This window comes from Microcaecilia unicolor, chromosome 6, assembly GCF_901765095.1.
Source record: "Microcaecilia unicolor chromosome 6, aMicUni1.1, whole genome shotgun sequence".
Classification (NCBI taxonomy): domain Eukaryota; kingdom Metazoa; phylum Chordata; class Amphibia; order Gymnophiona; family Siphonopidae; genus Microcaecilia; species Microcaecilia unicolor.
Genome location: NC_044036.1, coordinates 140,632,033 through 140,651,040, shown reverse-complemented (window position 1 = coordinate 140,651,040; position 19,008 = coordinate 140,632,033). Strand labels below are relative to the sequence as shown.

At 43.2% G+C, this 19,008-nt stretch overlaps 1 protein-coding gene across 4 annotated transcripts in view; it reads left to right on the top strand.

Moving 5' to 3' along the window:
* USP19 (ubiquitin specific peptidase 19) overlaps window positions 1-19,008 on the top strand; it is a 100,798-nt gene that overhangs the window by 45,212 nt on the left and 36,578 nt on the right. For all 4 annotated transcript variants that reach the window (XM_030208385.1, XM_030208386.1, XM_030208383.1 and 1 more), the window contains exons 15-20: window positions 77-187; window positions 1,909-2,010; window positions 8,748-8,888; window positions 10,048-10,166; window positions 10,827-10,964; window positions 11,443-11,759. In XM_030208385.1, the coding sequence (XP_030064245.1) occupies window positions 77-187; window positions 1,909-2,010; window positions 8,748-8,888; window positions 10,048-10,166; window positions 10,827-10,964; window positions 11,443-11,759 (928 nt within the window). The remainder of the gene's footprint in view (window positions 1-76; window positions 188-1,908; window positions 2,011-8,747; window positions 8,889-10,047; window positions 10,167-10,826; window positions 10,965-11,442; window positions 11,760-19,008) is intronic.

Sequence of the window (19,008 nt, the reverse complement as noted above, 5' to 3'; positions counted from 1 at the left end):
CATTGGTGAAAGGTGCACAAACTGCAGTTCAATCATCACTCCATGTGACAGTCATCTTTGCTTTTATTGGTTTCAGGTTTCCATAACATTTGATCCCTTCTTGTACTTGCCAGTGCCCCTTCCTCAGAAACAGAAGGTCTTGACAGTCTACTACTTTGAAAAGGAGCCTCATAAGAAACCTGTTAAGGTGAGCAGGCACTGTGCTCACTGTTTGATTGCAAAGGCTGTTGGACGCGGTAGGTTTTTAATAACTGCCCTACAAATAGAAGTAATGTGAAACAAAAATCGTGAAACTAGAGAGAATCCGCTTGGATAAGATTCACAGCTTTGCTAGAAGTGTTCTGTCTGTTTACTTGTCTTATCTAGATTGTAAGCTCTTTGAGCCAGGGCTGTCTTTTGTGTATGGTGTACAGTGCTGCATATGCCTTGTGGCGCTATAGAAATGATAAGTAGTAGTAGTAATGTAGAAGACTGCCCTTGCAGATCAGCAATGCGGCCGCACAGGCTTCTGTTTCTTCTGTGAGTCTGATGTCCTGCACGTACGTGCAGGACGTCAGATTCACAGAAACAGAAGCCTGCGTGGCCGCGTTGCTGATCTGAAAGGGCAGGCTTCTAGATGGAATGTTGCTAGTGGAGGAGTAGCATAGTGGTTAGTGCACTGGATGGAACATGGGATGTTGTTACTATTTGAGATTCTGGAATGTTGCTATTACTTGAGATTCTACATGTAATGTTGCTACTATTGGAGATTCTAGATGGAACGTTGCTACTATTGAGATTCTGTTGCTACTATTGGAGATTCTAGATGGAATGTTGCTATTCCACTAGCTGAAACCACTCAAAATCTCCTAAATGTTGGAATCTTTGGTAAATTCAACTTGTCAATACACTAAACCAAAGACAAAGAACTGGTGGTATACACTCCATATACCTATAGGAATTCTTCTATATTTTCTATTAATTTTCTGTACTTGTAAAATAACATAAGCCCAAACATCTGAAGATTCAAAAGCATAAATATACTCTAGAATATGTTTGGGAATCCTCAGAAGACACCACTTCCGGCACATTCAATAATGATTATTTTTTAGCCAAGTGGCATAGCGTCTCCTCATCGGACACTCCCTTAGGTAACTATTTTATAGTGCTTTTGCGAACACTCACTGCAAAAAGTGCTCAAAACTACATGTGCTCGCTGCTACAAGTGCTCTAAATCAAAATCAAAAAACTGTTTAAAAGGACTTATCTTAAGTTCCTCTCCGTGTAGAATACTGTTGGAGTCCTTCTTTGGCTTTCCCTCAATAAACGCCCTCGGGCGTTTATTGAGGGAAAGCCAAAGAAGGACTCCAACAGTATTCTACACGGAGAGGAACTTAAGATAAGTCCTTTTAAACAGTTTTTTGATTTTGATTTAGAGCACTTGTAGCAGCGAGCACATGTAGTTTTGAGCACTTTTTGCAGTGAGTGTTCGCAAAAGCACTATAAAATAGTTACCTAAGGGAGTGTCCGATGAGGAGACGCTATGCCACTTGGCTAAAAAATAATCATTATTGAATGTGCCGGAAGTGGTGTCTTCTGAGGATTCCCAAACATATTCTAGAGTATATTTATGCTTTTGAATCTTCAGATGTTTGGGCTTATGTTATTTTACAAGTACAGAAAATTAATAGAAAATATAGAAGAATTCCTATAGGTATATGGAGTGTATACCACCAGTTCTTTGTCTTTGGTTTAGTGTATTGGCTATTCCACTAGCAACATTCCATATTTAGACTGTGAGCTCTTTGAGCAGGGGCTGTCTTGTGTGTATGGTGTACAGCGCTGCGTATTCCTTGTGGCGCTATAGAAATGATAAGTAGTAGTAGTAAGTGTTCATTAAGCATCCTTTTATCTTTCTCTGATTGCCAGTTTCTTGTGAGTATCAGTAAGGAGAACTCTACTGCAGCAGAAGTCCTGGACTCCATATCGCACAGTGTCCGAGTGAAGGCTGAAAATCTGTATCTGGCAGAGGTGAGGAGAAAAAGGAAGCGTGCACCGTGCATTGATTTTAGCTTAGCTAGATAAGACTAGTAGTAAAAGTCTGTTACATGTGTGTTCCTCCAGAAGGAAAGAGAAGCATGCACTATGCAGTGACTTGAGCTTAAGACCAGTGGCATAAAAACATGTGTGTTTTTTTACAGTAATAAACTAATATCCCCAAAAGCAGAGCCACTCCAGGAATTTCTTGTGGGAAATATAGTAGTGATGACATTCAGGGTAGAAGTTCAAGCTAGGCAGTGAGAATCAATATTTGTCAAAATACTCTATGCGTAACCGTGAGCAGTATTGGTGTTGGTATTCTGATATAATGCATTCGGGAAAGAAATCTGTGGGAGCATTGTTCCGCTGCAAATACAGAAGACGTAGGATGCCTATAGAATATCAATATGAAGTGAAAAGGAACTCTGATGTCTTTTGTTGTGTGCTGCCTATTTGGTTCTTAGACTATAAGCCTTTCAGGAGCAGGGAAATACCTATTGTACTTGAATGTAACTTCTCTTGATCTGCTAATCAAAAGACAAATGTACTTCTTCTATATCGTCCTTATAGTATTCCAGAACTTGCGGGTTAGTCACGTCCGTTGACCAGCAGGTGGAGATAGAGAACACAGAAGTGAGCTGAAGGATATAACCCTAGCCAGCCCTTCAGTATTTTTTTTATCTCCAGCAGGTAGAAGGACATAGCTTCAGCCCTGAGCTCTGGTTAGGCCACTCCTGGTCCAGTTGGACAGCTGGCTTCCAGTTGACCTAGTCGGATTTCTGCCTTCTCAGAAGGGCATCCCTTGTGGTTCGAGGGCACTATCTCCTGAAGCCTGTGCTTCCACACCAGCCTCCCCCCCCCCCCCCAGGGTTGATCTTCAGGAAGGCAGCAAGAAGAAATAAGGCTGATTTAAGAGAAATAGCTGGTGCTGGTGAGCTGTTAGTCTTTCAGTGAGAATGGCTGGCTATTGCCACAGTAAGGGGAGCGGGGCCAGTGGAGTGCAGGAACGTTGTGTCCCTTCTGATTGTTTCCCGGGGCGGCGAACATGACACATCTACATGTTTCATGCCGGGCCGCTGTGAAAACCCTTATCTGGGGCACTGGTGTGAGGAGACTCTATGTGAACAGTCTCGGGTCTTCCAGCACAGCTTCTAAGTCTTAGGGGCTGCTGGAGGTGCATCGAGCATATCTTTGAGACAGTCAGACTGGCACGTCTCAAGCTCCATCTGGCTGCATGCCCCCTGCTCCTTCAGCCTCCAAGTGTGTGTTTGGATCCCTTAGATGGGGCTGACAGGGATTCTCTTATTTCAGGTGAGGCCTCAATTTGTTTTCTGAGACTCCTTCATTCTGGGAGCCTTTGGAGGAAGGGGAGCTTCCTCTGGTAGAGAGATGACTCCCAAGGTTTTGGCTGCTCTTTTGCAAGGAGAAATTGAGTAGCTTGATCACGCAGGCGTTGGTTGACTTGTCTATTGAAGACCCTTCTGCTATTAGCTCAGGTGCACAGGGGTCAGGCTATGAAAGGCCTTTGAGGCTCCTCCTAAAGCCTTTCTTATGCACCCAGATACACAAGATTTAATTTTGACGGAGTGGCTTGCTTCAGATCTGAGATTGAAAGTGGGTAAGGCTCAGTTGTACCCCCTTCGCTTCCGGAGGAAATGGAGAAATCCCAACTATCCCAAGTAGACTCGCTGGTGACAGCAGTCTCAAAGAAAACTACCCTTCCAGTGGAAGAGAGGGTATTGCTCCTAAATGATCTCCAGAATAGAAGAATTGAGCATGCTTTGAAGCAGTCCTTTGAGGTGGTTTCCCTGGGTCTCCAGACAACAGTCTGCAGCCTTTTGTAGCACAAGCATGCTTGAAATGACACCAACAATCATTGAAGCAGGAGACGCACCACTCTGGCATACTTCGCAGATATGATCTAGGATATGCTTCGAGCATTGGCTTGAGGTATGTCTTTGATGGTGGTGACTCGGAGTCATCTCTTGCTACACAGTTGGGCTGCAGATGCAGCCTCAAACTCTCAACTGGCAAAACTCCCCTTCAGGTGCAAATGTCTCTTTGGGGAGGATCTCAGTAATCTAGTCGAAAGAGCTTGGGAAAGCCAAACCTCAGCATCTATCAGAGGATAAGACTAAAAGTTCCACTCACTCTGCAGCAGGATCCTCCCGGTCTAGATTTCAGGAGAGTGGGGTGCTACAGGCTGGGCCGACAGCAGTTTGGCCAAAGGTCTCATTTTATTTATTTATTTGCTGCATTTGTACCCACGTTTTCCCACCTATTTGCAGGCTCAATTTCAGGGCAGACAGCCTTCGTTTTGTGCGTACAGGAAGTCTGTTCCCCAATCTGGACAGTCCTCTAGTGCCTCCCATAATTCACAATGAGGCGAAGGCCTACGCCTTACTCCTCCCAGTGGGAGGGCGTCTTCAAGGCTTTGTAGAAGAGTAGGCCTTGATCACGTCAGACCAGTGGGTCTGGGAGATAATCGGAGAAGGCCACAAACTAGAATTTTCCTTCCCGGTTGCACCTCTTCTCGGAGTCTCCTTTCTGGTCAGAAGAAAAGGCATTGATGGCTCATACAACTGAAGGTGCCTTGCCTTACAGGCCATTGTACTAGTCCCTCTTGAGAAGCAAGGAAAAGGAAGATGCTCTATTTCATCATTCCAAAGGAGGAGGGCTCCTTTCATCTGGTGTTGGGCCTGAATCGTTGTTTGTGAGTCTCGCACTTTAACATGGAAACCTTGCACACTGTGATCGCGTGGGTGCAGCTGGGAGAGTTCCTAACTGCTGTAGACCTCAAGGAGGTGTACTTTCATATCCCCCATTTGGCCCCCTCATCGACTATTTCTGAGGTTTACGGGGCTGGGCCGTCACTTTCAATTTAAGACGATTCCCTTTGTCCCTGGGGCTGTGGCAAGTAGTGGCAGCCCACTTGACATCCGGTTTTTGCCCTCTACACTCGACAGAAACAGCACTCTCTAAAGTCTGCAATGACCTGCTCCTCGCCAAATCCAGAGGCCACTATTCCATCCTCATACTCCTCGATCTATTCGCTGCGTTTGACACTGTCAATCATGATTTACTTCTTGCCACACTGTCCTCTTTTGGGTTCCAAGGCTCTGTCCTCTCCTGGTTCTCCTCTTATCTCTCCCACCGCACCTTCAGGGTACACTCTCATGGATCTTCCTCCGCTCCCATCCCACTATCTGTTGGAGTTCCCCAGGGATCTGTCCTTGGTCCCCTTCTCTTCTCAATCTACACCTCTTCCCTAGGCTCACTGATCTCATCTCATGGTTTTATTTATTTATGTTAATTTATATACCGTATCTTATTGCAACTGCAAAACAGAACGGTTTACATATGTATAAAAACAACTAGTGTATACAAGTAAACAAACATAGGAATTCCATTCATGACAGGAAAGCACAGCAAACCAGAATAAACTACATAATAAAATCAGCACAAATTAAAAATCTAATATACAGTTAGGCTACCCCTTTTTTTTTTCTTTTTTCTTTTAGATTGTAAGCTCCTTGAGCAGGGACTGTCCTTCCATGTTAAATTGTACAGCGCTGCGTAACCCTAGTAGCGCTTTAGAAATGTTAAGTAGTAGTAGATGTCGGAGATAAGGGTTCACTTGTACCTTGGCAATTTGAGCCTTGTCCTATGCCAACAGCAAGTCTACAACAGCTATAGTTGTCAGTCTTCAATCCCTAGGCTGGGTCAACAATTTCGAGAAAAGCAGACTTGTTCCCTCTCTGTCTCTAGAGTTTCTGTTCCCTCTCTGTCTCTAGAGTATCTGGGGGTGCTGTTTGACACCAAAAGAGAGAAGGTATTCCCTACCTAGTGCAGGAGGGGAAAGCTGGTCCATCAAGTTCGGGCTGTGTCGGAGCAGGTCTCTGATGTGTGACTAAGCCCAACTACTGGGATCCATGCCGGCTGTGATGGAAGTGGTGCCGTGGGTACAAGCTCACGTGCAGTCTCTTCAGCAGTCCTTTCTCAGCTGCTGGTCTCCAGTCTGTGAGGACTACAGTGTACGACTCCCATGGACAGTGTCAGTCTTGTGGAGCATGCGCTAGTGGCTATCGGAGCAGAGTTTGGCCGGGGGTTCCCTTTCCAGTACTTTGCTAGGAGATTATGACAATGGATGCCAGCCTTTCCAGATGGGGAGCTCATTACCTTGGTTACCTAGCCCAGTGCGTGTGGTCTCAGCAGAAGTGACCTGGCCCATCAGTTTGCTGGAACTCCATGGTTCACTTGACCCTGTAGGCATTTGCTCCATTTCTGAAGTCTTCCAACATCAGTGCTCTCCGACAATGCCACAGCAGTGGCCTGTGTCAACAAACAAGTGGGTACTCTCAGCAAGCAACTGGTGATGGAAGCAGCTCTACTGATGAGCTGGGCAGAGAAGTACTTGCTGTGTCTTTCAGCATCGCATGTTGTGAGATCAATGAATGTGCAGCAGATTTCTTCAGCAGAAACTCCTTGGATCCAAGGAAATGAGAATTGATGAAGCCTTCCTGCTCATAGTGAGTTGCTGGGGTCTCCCGTCTCTCGATTTGATGACCTCCAGGAACAATGCCAAGGTGTCCAACTTCAGCTGCCGGAGGGAGACGGATACTCTGAGCCTCAATGCTCTTCTCCTCCCATGGCTGGTCAGCGAACTGCTTTGTCTTTCCATGGCCGATGGTGGGCAGAGAATGCTCAGGAGAATCACGCTCCATCCCAGCTGGATCACTTTAACGGCTCCAGCTTGACCGAGACGTCCTGTTATGCAGACCTAGTATTATGGAATGTCCATTGAGAGATTGGAAATGAGGAGCAAGGTTTATGTGGATCCTGTGACTACTAAGCTTCTGCAGGCTTGAAAGCACTCTACTTCAGTGGCCTGTGCAAGGATGTGGAGAACTTTTGAAAGTTTGTGTGTGGAGAGGGGTATTTCCACTTTCTCTTCCTCTATATCTTATTTTGGCCTTTCTTCAGGCAGGGTTGAGAAAGGTTTGGCACTCGGTTTGTTGAAGGTACAGGTGGTGGCCTAGGGCTTGTTTCCAGGACAGATTGCAGCATTCTTCCTTGGCAGCTCACCTGGATATCGTCGGGTTTTTGAAAAGGGCGAGTCTGCTTCGGCCTCCCGTCTGTCAGGATTGGAATCTCACCATTTGATCACATCATGCCACTACTCCATTCAGAATACTGGTTACCTCTCTCTGCTCGTGTCCAATATAAACTGTGTATTCTGATTTTTAAATCTTGTCTCCCCTCAGGTCCTGACTAGCACGTCCTTTCATAACCTATGCACTTTCTAGACAGCTACGCTCCTCGGCATCTAGCTTACTCTGCCTCCCCTCCCTCTGTTATTCGCCTTGATGTCATTTGCTCTTTAGTTATCAGTTACGCCGGACCCTGGCTGTGGAATACACTTCTTGCTAACCTCCGTTCCAAATCCCCCTATACAAACTTTAAAGCAATGTTAAAAGCCTATGTCTTTTCAACAGCTTTTAGTTCAACTAAGCAGTAATGTGGGTGTTTACCCAACTGTACTTTTTCTCTTGTTTTTATTGTATGCCATTTTGGCCCTTTGCAGTATATCAAGTCTCTGTAAAGAAAGAAAGCTTCACTAAAGGATCTGATATTAAAGAATATTTTCCTAGTGACTATTACATCAGCGCACCATGTTTCAGAGCTACAAGTGCTCTCTTGCCAGGATCCCTATCTCCATTTTACAGAGGCAGGGGTTTTGCTGCATACCATTCTGTCATTCATGCCTAAGGTAGTCTCGGAATTCCATGTTAATCAGTCCGTGGACCTCCCTTCTTTTCAGAAGGCAGTGTGTGGGTGCAGTTTTCGTCCCTCAGACTTTTTGATGTGCAGCGGTCTCATCTCCATTATCTGGAAGTCATGAATTAGTTTAGGACGTCTGATTGTGCTTTTCAGCAAGCAGAAACGGGGTTTGGCAGCATCTAAGCCCATGATTGTGCAGTAGGTATGGGAAGCTATTTCTTCAGCCTACATTCTTGCAGCAAAGGAGCCACTGGCTGATCTAAAGGCCCATTCTAGGAGGAGAGTGGCTATTTTATCGGTGGAGGCATCCTCGCGCTTGTCGATTGAGATTTGCAAGGCAGTGACTTGGTTGTCTCTGCGTTTGTTTGTGAAACATTATAGGGTAGATGTGGCGGCCAGGTCAGAAACCGCATTTGGGACTTCAGTTCTGGAGGTGGTAGCGCCAGGAGCCCACCCTTATTAGGGACTGCTTTGAGATATCCCACAAGTTCTGTAATAGTGTATGGACAATATGGAAATTGAAATTAGGTCTTATCTTATCATTTTCTTTCCATTAGTCCTTTACACTATTCCAGAAGCCTGCCCAGTACTTTTGACTCTGCTTCTGTATGGAGGTCTAGGCTTTCTTTTGCTGTGCTGCCTGCCTTTTCTTCTTTCTCTGTTGTCCCGCTGAGACACCAGGCTCGGCAGCCTTTGCAGGACATTTGGTTTACAAAGAATGAAAAAAAAATTTGATTATGGGTTTTGACTTGTTTTGAGTTCACACTGCTTGTCTATACTGAAGGGCTGAACTTCCTGGTTAGGGTTATATGCTTCAGCTCACTTCTGTGTTTTCTGTCTCCAACTGCTGTCCGATGGACATGACTAACCTGCAAGTTCTGGAATAGTGTAAAGGACTAATGGAAAGAAAATGTACAGGTAAGATCTAATTTCTCCTTTCTGTTTAGGTTATTAAAAACAATTTCCAGCGTGTATTCCTGCCTTCCAATTCTTTGGATACTATCTCCCCTACAAACATCCTCTTTTGTTTTGAGGTGCTATCAACCGAGCTGGCAAAGGAACGGGTAATGGTGCTGCAGGTCCAACAGGTAACTTACCAGGAGTTGTCCCTGAGTATGGGGTTCTAGCTGGTGACAGCAAAAAGATTAGGGAATAACAAGGAGTTGAAATCCAGTGTGATGGGGGATTTCTTCCACTTTCATGTGGTGCTATAAGGGCTTCTGAAGAGCATTTGGTTTTATTTTGGTTACTGGGAAGACACTGCATCACGGTATCAATTTTTTTTCTGATAATTCTGACACAAAACTGTACTGTTAGTAGTACTACTCCAATATTTATGATAATAATAATCACCTCTCTAGTGCTACTTGGCATATGCAGCACTTCACGGTTACATATAAGGAATAGTCCCTGCTTGATAGAGCTTACAGTCTATTCAAGACAACCGTATAGGGCATGAGATAGTGAAAAAAAGATTTAGAATGGAAGTAAATGATGATAAATAACTTAGTGCAGCTGAAACACACTCACCAACTTGTATACAGAGAAGCTCATCTAGAAACATTTTCAGCATGAAAAGCATATTTTGCATGTGGAAAATAGTTCTTATAGAATTGCACAACCGAACGCATACATACACCAAGGTATGCACACCAGGATTTCATGCACTTATACATGCACCATGTGTAGGCATCCCCATGGTGATGGTTAGATAGAGCTGAGGTGAAGTTTCAGTGTACACTTTTAATTTGTAAAATGGCTCTACACCTTCGTCGGAGGTGAGAATTTTATGCACAATTAGGGGATAGTTATAGGAGTCTGCTTTATAAAATATCAAATAAACACAAATCCCTTTTCAGAATAAAGACCAGTCTCATAGTGCGTGCTAATACCGTGTACGATGCTGTCTTCTGAAAAGGGCCTTCTCGGTATGGAACTATAAATCAGCACAATATTACCTATGATGCATCAGTTTCTGATTCTGTGCATAGGTCCAGTCCCAGAAATCTTTCATTTAAAAAAAAACAAAAAAAACTTGTTTACGTGCACATATTGGTACCTGAAGAGCAAAGTTTAAATGCATATAAAAACCCTTAGCTAAGTTAGCTCGCCTTTTTATGTGCATTTAAAATTTCTAAATTTTTTCACTGTTTTAGCACCTAGACCGAGTATGTAGATGGTTCACGTGAAATTTTTTTCAGAATTGACCGTCATAATGTTAGTCTCCCTCTTCCTCCCTCGTCTCAGCGTCCTCAGGTTCCGAGCATCCCCATCATTAAATGTGCAGCCTGCCAGAAGAAGCAGCAGATGGAAGAGGAGAAGCTGAAGCGCTGCACACGATGCTACAGAGTGGGATACTGCAACCAGTGAGTCCTGCATGCTGCTGCTGCTTGCGTGTTTCCACCGCTCATTGCAGTAGAGCACGTGTGGTTTGTTTTGTTTTATTAAGAGAGCCGGAGCCAACTGTTTCCGGTTTCCTCCAATCACTAAGAAGGGAGGGAGGGGGGGGGGGATGGATATTGATTGAGTGTTCTATAGGGAAGAAGGTGAGGGGTTCTAAGAAACCTAAACCTCTCACAGTTTTCTCTTTTTCTGCTAATATCGAGAATACTTGAGATTTGGGTTTGAGGGGGGAGGGGTGGGATGGGAGATTTCTTTGGGTAGTTGTTGCAGCGATGTACATATGATGACTCCTCTTGTTCTAGTTTTGGATTGTTTCTTGTTCTGTGCTAGTCATCAATAAAATGTTTATACACCCAGAAAAGAATATTTGTAGGTGGTAAATCCAAATGCACTAACCCCATTCTATCTTTGATATACTGATCAGTCCTAGAAATCTCAGTGGAGTCCTGCCATTAACAAATAGGTTTAAGAGCAAGCACTCGGTTTTTCTGCTTGTCCATATCTCTGTTCATCAAGTCAAAATGGCAGCTGACTTACATGTTTCCCTCACCAAGATTCAGGTGCTTTGAATGTTGCCAAGCTCAGGAGAGAGTCATTTCTTGTTGCTCCTTACTGTATTGTAGGGTCTGTCAGAAAACACATTGGCCAGATCACAAGTCCTCATGTCGGCCTGAAAACATTGGTTATCCATTCCTCATCAGTGTCCCAGAGTCTCGTCTGACTTACTCCCGCCTCACACAGCTCCTAGAAGGTTATGCAAGGTGAGTGTAATCTCAATGTTTTTGGGAAAGAGAATTGGATTTAGCTCACTCCTTTCTCAGAAGTTCAAGGCAAGTTGCATTCAGGTACAGTATGTATTTTCCTGTCCCTGGAGGCTTACAATGTAGGTAGATACCTGAGGCAGTGGAGGATTGCATGACCTGCCCTAAGATCACATGGAGTGGCAATGGGATTTGAACCTGGCTTCCTTGGTTCACGGAGCCCCCTGCTCTAAACATTAAGCTATTCCTCCACTCCTGATAGAAAAGCCAACTTTTTAAAGTTTGATGTGTTGTCTAGTGAAATAGTACTTTTTTATGTGCTCAGATCATGAGCTATGTCATTTTTTCCATAAACCCTGTCAGACGTTACTTGAATTCAAAATCCATGTTCCAAGGCATTCTATAGTAGAATAAAAGAGAGAGCATTAGTTGTTTCATGAAATAACACCTTGTTTCTCCTTTTCTTCTGTTTGAGAAGGTATTCCGTGAGTGTATTCCAGCCCCCCTTCCAGCTAGGCAGGATGTCTCCAGAGCAGGCTTCTCGACCTTTGACCCCTGTGGCTACAGAAGCTGGAGACAAAGATTTCCATCCCTTGCAAGCCCCTCAGCTGTTGTCTTCTGCTACTGAACTGCATCCAGAATCGGGGGATTATGGTGCAGCGCTATGCAAAACCCAAATGGAAAGGAGCTCCATGCTGAGCTCCAATTCAGGATTCTCGGAACACACTACAGAATCAATAGGCAACTTGGATTGTGAAAAGGAGACATCGTATGAAAAGGCTGTCCGACCAGAAGGTGAGCATTCCAGTGTTATTTTTAAATAATAATAATAATAAGAATCCACCCAAATACGACTTGCTAGACCCTTAAGGTGGGGTATATCCCTCCAGGAAAGCTAGCAGGATGTTGTTGTTTTTTTTTTTTTTTTTTTTTTTGGGGGGGGGGGGGGGGGGTTCTGTGTTCTCAATCTTTTTTTTATAACTTGTTTTACCATGTTGTAGAAACTGAATGGTGACAAAGGAGTGCAGAATGTTGGGTACTAATACCTAGAAACAGGCTGCAATGGCATATAAGCATCACATTTAGAAAACTTGGGTTCCAGCAAAAATGTGTTAGGCACTGGAGTATAACTGCATTTGTTTTGGCTATTCTGCCTTTTTTTTTTTTTTTTTGTCCGTGATGATTTCTTTCCATTTTATTTTTCTTTTTTGGTCTCTTAATTAACTGTTTTTGATTTTTATGTTTTATTATTAGGATTTTGGGGGTGGGGAGGAGTGGATTGTGGTTGGAATTTTTTTTTTTTAGTCTGGACCAAATGTGCCCCACACCTCATCCTGTCTCATCACTCCTCTTCCCTGTAGCCTGTTTTTCTCTCCTTCTTTAAACCTTTCTTTTGTTACCACCTTCCAGTCTGTTTTCTAAAGTGTTGGGAGCTCATCTTGGCCCAGGACCCTGCAGGCAGGGTCTTTTCTTCTGGCTTTGGGCCTACCACTGTAACTGGTTGTTTTCTTCCAGCCTGTCAGTATGATGGTGGCAAGCCTGTTATGGCCAATGATGCTCTCTTCCAGTCCACCTCAGCACAGCTACGTCTCCCAGACCAGAGGCACCTGGTTAACCTGTGCCCAAGAGTTTGCTACATCTGATCACAAGGACTATCTACTCTCTGTTTTCCATGCCTGTTTCAATATCACAGACCTACTTGACCTCCATATGTATCCTTGCTTCCCTGCACCTAAGGACTCTCTATGCAAAGGGTGGACAAACTCTTTGGCACAAGGGCTGCTTTAAAAACCGTGACTGGTTTTGGAGGCTTACAGGGAGATGGGATTAAATCTCAGCTCTAGTGGAAGTCTAGGGCTAAGCGTTGGGTGTGATTAACGTGAGGCACCACAGAATGACACAGGCACGGTATCCTGCCTGTTCACTTCAAGGCAATGAGTTGGGAATTACATTTTTTAAAACGGGGTAGAAAAGAGGAAGGGTGGATGAAGAGAAAGATGGGGCTGAATTGGAAGATTAGAACATAAAAGGGGAATAGAATGGATTGTGGATTCCTTAATGTCCTCACTAGACTAGTCCAGAACCTGTGGGTTGTGCCTATCGACCAGTGGATGGAAACCGGCAAAAAAAAAAAAAGAAGCCCTGTGTGTTTCACCCAGTATGGGCACCATGCAGCTGTAGTTGCTCAGTATTCTCTCTCTTTAGCACATGGTTAAAGGCGGACTGTACAGTTCCTGGACTGGTTACTGAATCAGCTCCTGACATAGTTAGAAAACTGAATTTTGGTTGAGCAGAGGGGTACCTCACTTGAAGTTTTAAGTTCCCAAAAAAATGACATTGTAGCAAATTGAATTAGTTCTGGAGCAGGAATGATGCTTAGAGGAGTCCAAATTCTTCTCTCTCTCTCTCCCTCTTCCCCCCCCCCCCCCCCCCCCCCCCCCCGATTCTTCCTTCCCTGAAAGAGGTTTAAATAATTGAATCTGCAGCATTTGTTCCTGGCTGTGCTAGCGGCTGTCAGAAACAGGTAGTAGTATGCACCCCTACCACTAAGAGGGATGATTTCCTCTCAGTTAATCCCGAGGGAGCTTGGATTAGAAGTAGTGTTTAGGCCCCACAACAGCCTTCTGTCAGAGAACCTAGGCCAGAGCACCAGTCTTTTCTACTGGCTTGGCCCCTAAGCCTGAGGTAATTTTCAGGACACGCTTTGGAACGCAGGCCTTGGCGGAAGGGGGGTAAATCCCCCCTCCCCCCATGGGTACCTTCCCCCCCCCCCCCCCCTTCAGTTGTAGTTTCTAGCATAGAGTGGAGGAATGGCCTAGTGGTTAGGGTAGTGGACTCTGGTCCTGGGGAACTGAGTTCGATTCCCACTTCAGGCACAGTGGCTCTGGGCAAGTCATTTAACCCTCCATTGCCCCAGGTACAAATAAGTACCTGTATATGTAAGCCGCATTGAGCCTGCCATGAGTGGGAAAGCGCGGGGGTACAAATGTAACAAAAACAAACAAAAAAAAAATAAAGCCAAGACAAGAGCCTTGAACAAATCTGTATTTTTCAGTATACAGTTGCAGGAAGTGATTCCACCAGCAGCACAAGTAGCACGGGATGTCTTTTCATATGGCGGATCCGGGTTTCAACTACCTGCCTTTGTCTGTGGGAGGGAACTCAGAGTAATACTTCTGTAGTTTGCTTGCCTTTTCTCTTTCCTTATCCCAGTACTGGTTTTATTTTCATCTCCTCCTCTGGGAAGCTATTCTGTTCATCCGTCACTGATTCAGTGAACAAATATTTTGTTCTGCTTCTTTATTTAGGCTTTCCCGTCTGCTAAAAATTGGGTCCTTTGAGATATTCTTATTTATGCATCATATTCCTCTTCTCTGTTATACATATGTAGGTCTTCTGGGATTCTGTATCTCCAGAACTTGCCATAATAGTCCTATTGAAGTGACACCATTGATTTGCAAAGATATCTTATATTTTTTCTCCTGGTTATATATCTCTCTCCCTGTGGACCTTAATGTTCTTTTTGGCTTTTGCCACTGTGGTGGTGGTTTTGTTTCGCCACGGTGGCATTGCTTTTGACATCACTACTTCTGTTTAATGCTACCTTATCCCCTCTCCATGTTCTACCCACTTGGGTTTCTGTGTCCCTCCCTCCCCCCCCCCCCCCCCCCCCCCCCCCCCCCGCATGACCGCAATATTTTGCATTAAAAATCATGTGTATTACGCCTTTTTTCCATAGTCACAAAATGGGGGTGGGGGAATCCATTTGTACATTTGCCCCCTTAATTGGCAAACTCGACCACTGATTTAAGCTTTCTTGGATAATACATTTTTGCCACTGGAGTGTTCGTATTCTCTGCAGAAGGTATGCATTTCCTATTAGCTGTTCTCCAGCATCACCTTTGAAAACTTTAACAGAACTGGACACAGTACCAGTCCTTGTAGCATTTCACTGACTACCATCCACTTACCATTACCCTTTACTGTTGGACAATTTTCTACCCTGATAGGGCCCAGTCCTTGGCTGCTGGTCTTGTTTGAGCCTTGTGTGTGAAACTGGGTTACTGAACTTAACTAAAGATGGAGTGCTTAGATTTCAGTGTTTCCTCTGATCTGATTGCTTGGTCATTCTGTATTCATTTACCTTGACTGGACAATGTTAATGGCGCTACCATGACCTTCTGAATGCTTGATTTCTGTGTTCATCCTTTCTTTAAGTGGACTAGGGTTTACCTCTCTTGCGCTTATGCTCTGGACATTTTCCTCGGTGATTATTGCACGATAGTATTCAGTATGTCTATTCTTCCCTTATTGCTATCCACACATTTGTCCCCTTCATCACTACCTTATAATCTCACCCACACACACTCTCATTTTGCAAATATATCTTAGATGGGAAAAAACAAAACCTTAAAATCTTTGCTACTTTACACAAAGAGGGAAACCAAAGGTGGAAAAAAAAGGTTTTGGCTACCTTTTCCGCATGCATCAGCCTTTCAGATGATTTTCCATATATCTCTGTAGTCTTAACCAGGGACATTCAGCCACATCCTGAGATGTCATCATCCCTTTTACCTTCAGAGAGTTCACCTTTTCAGCCAGTTGTCTGGGTGTTGCCAAGCTTGGGAGAATTTAATTTCTTCTTTGTTGCTCCTTACTGTATTGTAACATCTGTCAGAAAACACAGTGGCCAGATCCTAAGTCCTCCTGTCATCCTGTTTTGTTTTTTTGTTTTCTCTGCTTTTATTTACTTTCATAATATAAAGGTTTGTTGTTCTTCCAGTATCTCCCATCAGTTTGGACTGTTGTTCCTGTCCTCCACGTAGAACCTCTCACCTTTTTTGTTGTCTGCCTAAGACACCTTCCCATCTTTATAAGGTGAGAGTCCTGAGTCCTGAAATCTAAACTTCTCACAATTGTGTGATCTCCTTCCCCCTGCCTTCGTTCATATTAAATCTCATTGGCTGGTGATCACTAGACCTTAACTTGACACTAATAATCCTTTATCAATTCCAATATTATGCTGTCACATTACTTGAGGACTGTTACTCAAGAGAGTCCGTTACCTGATGGTTCTAGTTCTTTTGTTGCTGGGATGCCCCAGCCAGTATTTAGCTTAAAATATTACTGCCGCTTTTTTTTCCACTCTTATGAGCTTCATCAACTAAATACGAATGCCTTCTGTCTGTGCTGAAGACCTGTAGATCAACTGATGTAAGTGAACGTTCCTTCTCCCTATTCTAGGATAATACAGAGCCCTCAAATTATCATACCCTTATGTATTTAAATTGTTTAAACAATATTCTTCTCTTACCCCTTAATTCTATAAAAGTCTCAAAAAATCATGTGCAATTTAATTGAACAACAAGCCAATTAGTGGAATCAAGATACACCAGTGTAAATTTAGGCACATGATCCATGCCTAAAGTTTACACGCGTCTCAAAAACAGGGGCACAGAAATGGGAGGCTTATGGGTAGTTCGGGGCGGATCGTGGGCGTAGTTTTGGGTTACATGTGCAATGATAGAATAAGGGGGTTCTGCACGTAAATTTATGTGAGGGCATTTGCACCATGTTTTTGTTGGTGCAAATGGACACGCCTAAATTTACAAGCAACCCCCAGAACTTAAGCACTGCTCTATAAACTCCGCCTTATAGGGCTTAAGCAGGTCTTTTTTTGGGGGTGGGGGGCACTGATTTTTTAGAATTCACCCCTTAAGGTTTAGTAGCACTATAGAAATTAGTAGTAGTAGTAACTTGCCGTTCATCCACCTATTGAACAGATTACTGTTCTTTGTCACTGTGATAGCGTTGGCATTCAGTTTGGTGTTTGCCATAAGGGTTTCTAGGTCTGAGATGTTATTGCCAGATCATTAATGTTTGGTCACATAATACCCCTCTCCTAGACAGCCTGGAAGTTACGCAGATAACTATTGTGCAATACATTCTACAATGTTTATGTCCTTTTATTGACACTCAAGTTAGTCCAGCTACTTAGGAAATTGTGTTCTTTGTAATATGTCTGGTAATAGCTTAGCTGATAGTGTAAATGTTTCTCAAGCCAATAAGGCAACAACATCAGTTCTCGGTGAATATCTGGATATAGTGAACTGTTGAACCTTTTTGGCCTTTGGGTAATGTGGCATTTCATTGTTAGTCTTTTAACAATCTTAAGACACATTCTTTGGGGCTGGTTACTGGTGCAAACTGCTGATTACATAGACACGGGCAGAACAAACCACTGGAGTCTGGTAAATAGAACCATATAGGCAATTATGTGTTTTCTTTTTTCATTCAACGTAATTGGAGAATTTTATGTGCTACTGCGTTTATTTTTAATTAGAGACTGCAAGTATTATTTTGGGAGCATATGTATTTGTAGTTGGTGACATTCATGATACACAATTATCAACCATGAAGTCATTTTCACTCTGTGTCCATTACAAATCCGAGAAAATATCGTTTCACTCAAAGAATAGTTAACCTCTGGAACTCTTTTCCGGAGGATGTGGTAACGGCGGTTAGAGTGTCTGGGTTTAAAAAAAGGTTTGGACAAATTCCTGAAGGAAAAGTCCATAGTCTGTTGTTTAGATGAACATGGGGGAAGCCACTGCTTGCCCTGCGATTGGAGGCATGGAATGTGGCTACTCTTTGGGCTTCTGCCAGGTACTTGTGACCTGGCTTGGCCACTGTTTGGAAAACAGGATACTGGGCTACATGGACCATTATTCTGACACAGTATGGCTATTCTTATGTTCTTGCTGGAAACATAAAGTAATGCTGTTGGACTAAAGCAGTGGTTCTCATTTTCAGTTTAAGAGAGCACCTGTAGCAGGATATGTGAGATAAATACTTGTTTCTTTTGAGCTGTTAGTTTTTTCCTGTGCACAGTTTTTTCTATTGGCAGTGGGATTACCTGCCTTGAGTGATTTTTGTTTTCTGGGTAGTTTCCATCTTTTTTTTTTTTTTTTGGAACATAGGAAAACAACTCCAAAGAGAAAAAAAAAACCTATGTTCTTTTTTCCAGATGGTTTTAGACATTTGATAGGAACTACTCCTGTTGTGGACACGTTGGCCTTTTTGGCACGGTGCCCTTGGGAGCACCTTGAAGTCTATTTTTTAAGCTTTATATCTACCTGTTTTCACTCAGTGCAGTTTCCTTTGCAGAATACAATTTTAAGAAGCTGGAAATTACCAGGAAATATAAATAATTAAAAGTAATAGCATTATCATAAAATACATTAACAAAACCATACCCAACAACAAAATGAAAATTACTGTCAACTCTTTGCCTAAAACATATATTTGGCCTGTGAACAAAGTTATTGTGCATATTTTAGTTAATCTGAAAGATAGACTTGTTGGGAGATCCAAGGATCAGAACAGAGAATTAGTTCACTAAATGTACGTAAGCAGATACACAAATTGAACGGATGTTTGCATTCCTACTTGGACTTTATTCAGCAGCGTGTCTGCGGTCATGTGCATCCTTATGAGTGTGTTATTGGTGTAGTTTGTGTTATGAATATGCTGGGTTTTTTTCAGTGTGAAGAACGCAGTGGGCACTTTGAAAGTAAATCTGGCCCACATTGTGCTCTACATTGGCTTTGATTTGCCTGCAGTGCCTGGCCTTCTGTCTTCATCCAACACTCAGGAAAAATCAATCCAGGAAGCAGTGGATGTGAAGTGCTATAAAGAACTAATTATCCTTTCTATAAAAAAGGATTGGGTGCCAAGTTCAAAGCAGAGAGTTTTTTTTTTTGTTTTTTTTAAATAGCAAAGTAAAACAAACTCACTCCCACCCGGCAGCTTCATACTAATTATCACTTTATATAATTGATCAAAAATTCTGTAGGTTATTCTTTCATTTATAAAGGTAAAACTACATAGTAAGGAGTAAATAGAACAAACAGAATTAAACTGGCACTAGCCCTTAGCAATTTATTCTCTCCACTGCTGCCTATTTCACCCTAACCAAGAGATTCATGCACAGATTTAAGAAGATTGCTTTGTTCCAATCAAATCATAATAAACATTTTTAAAA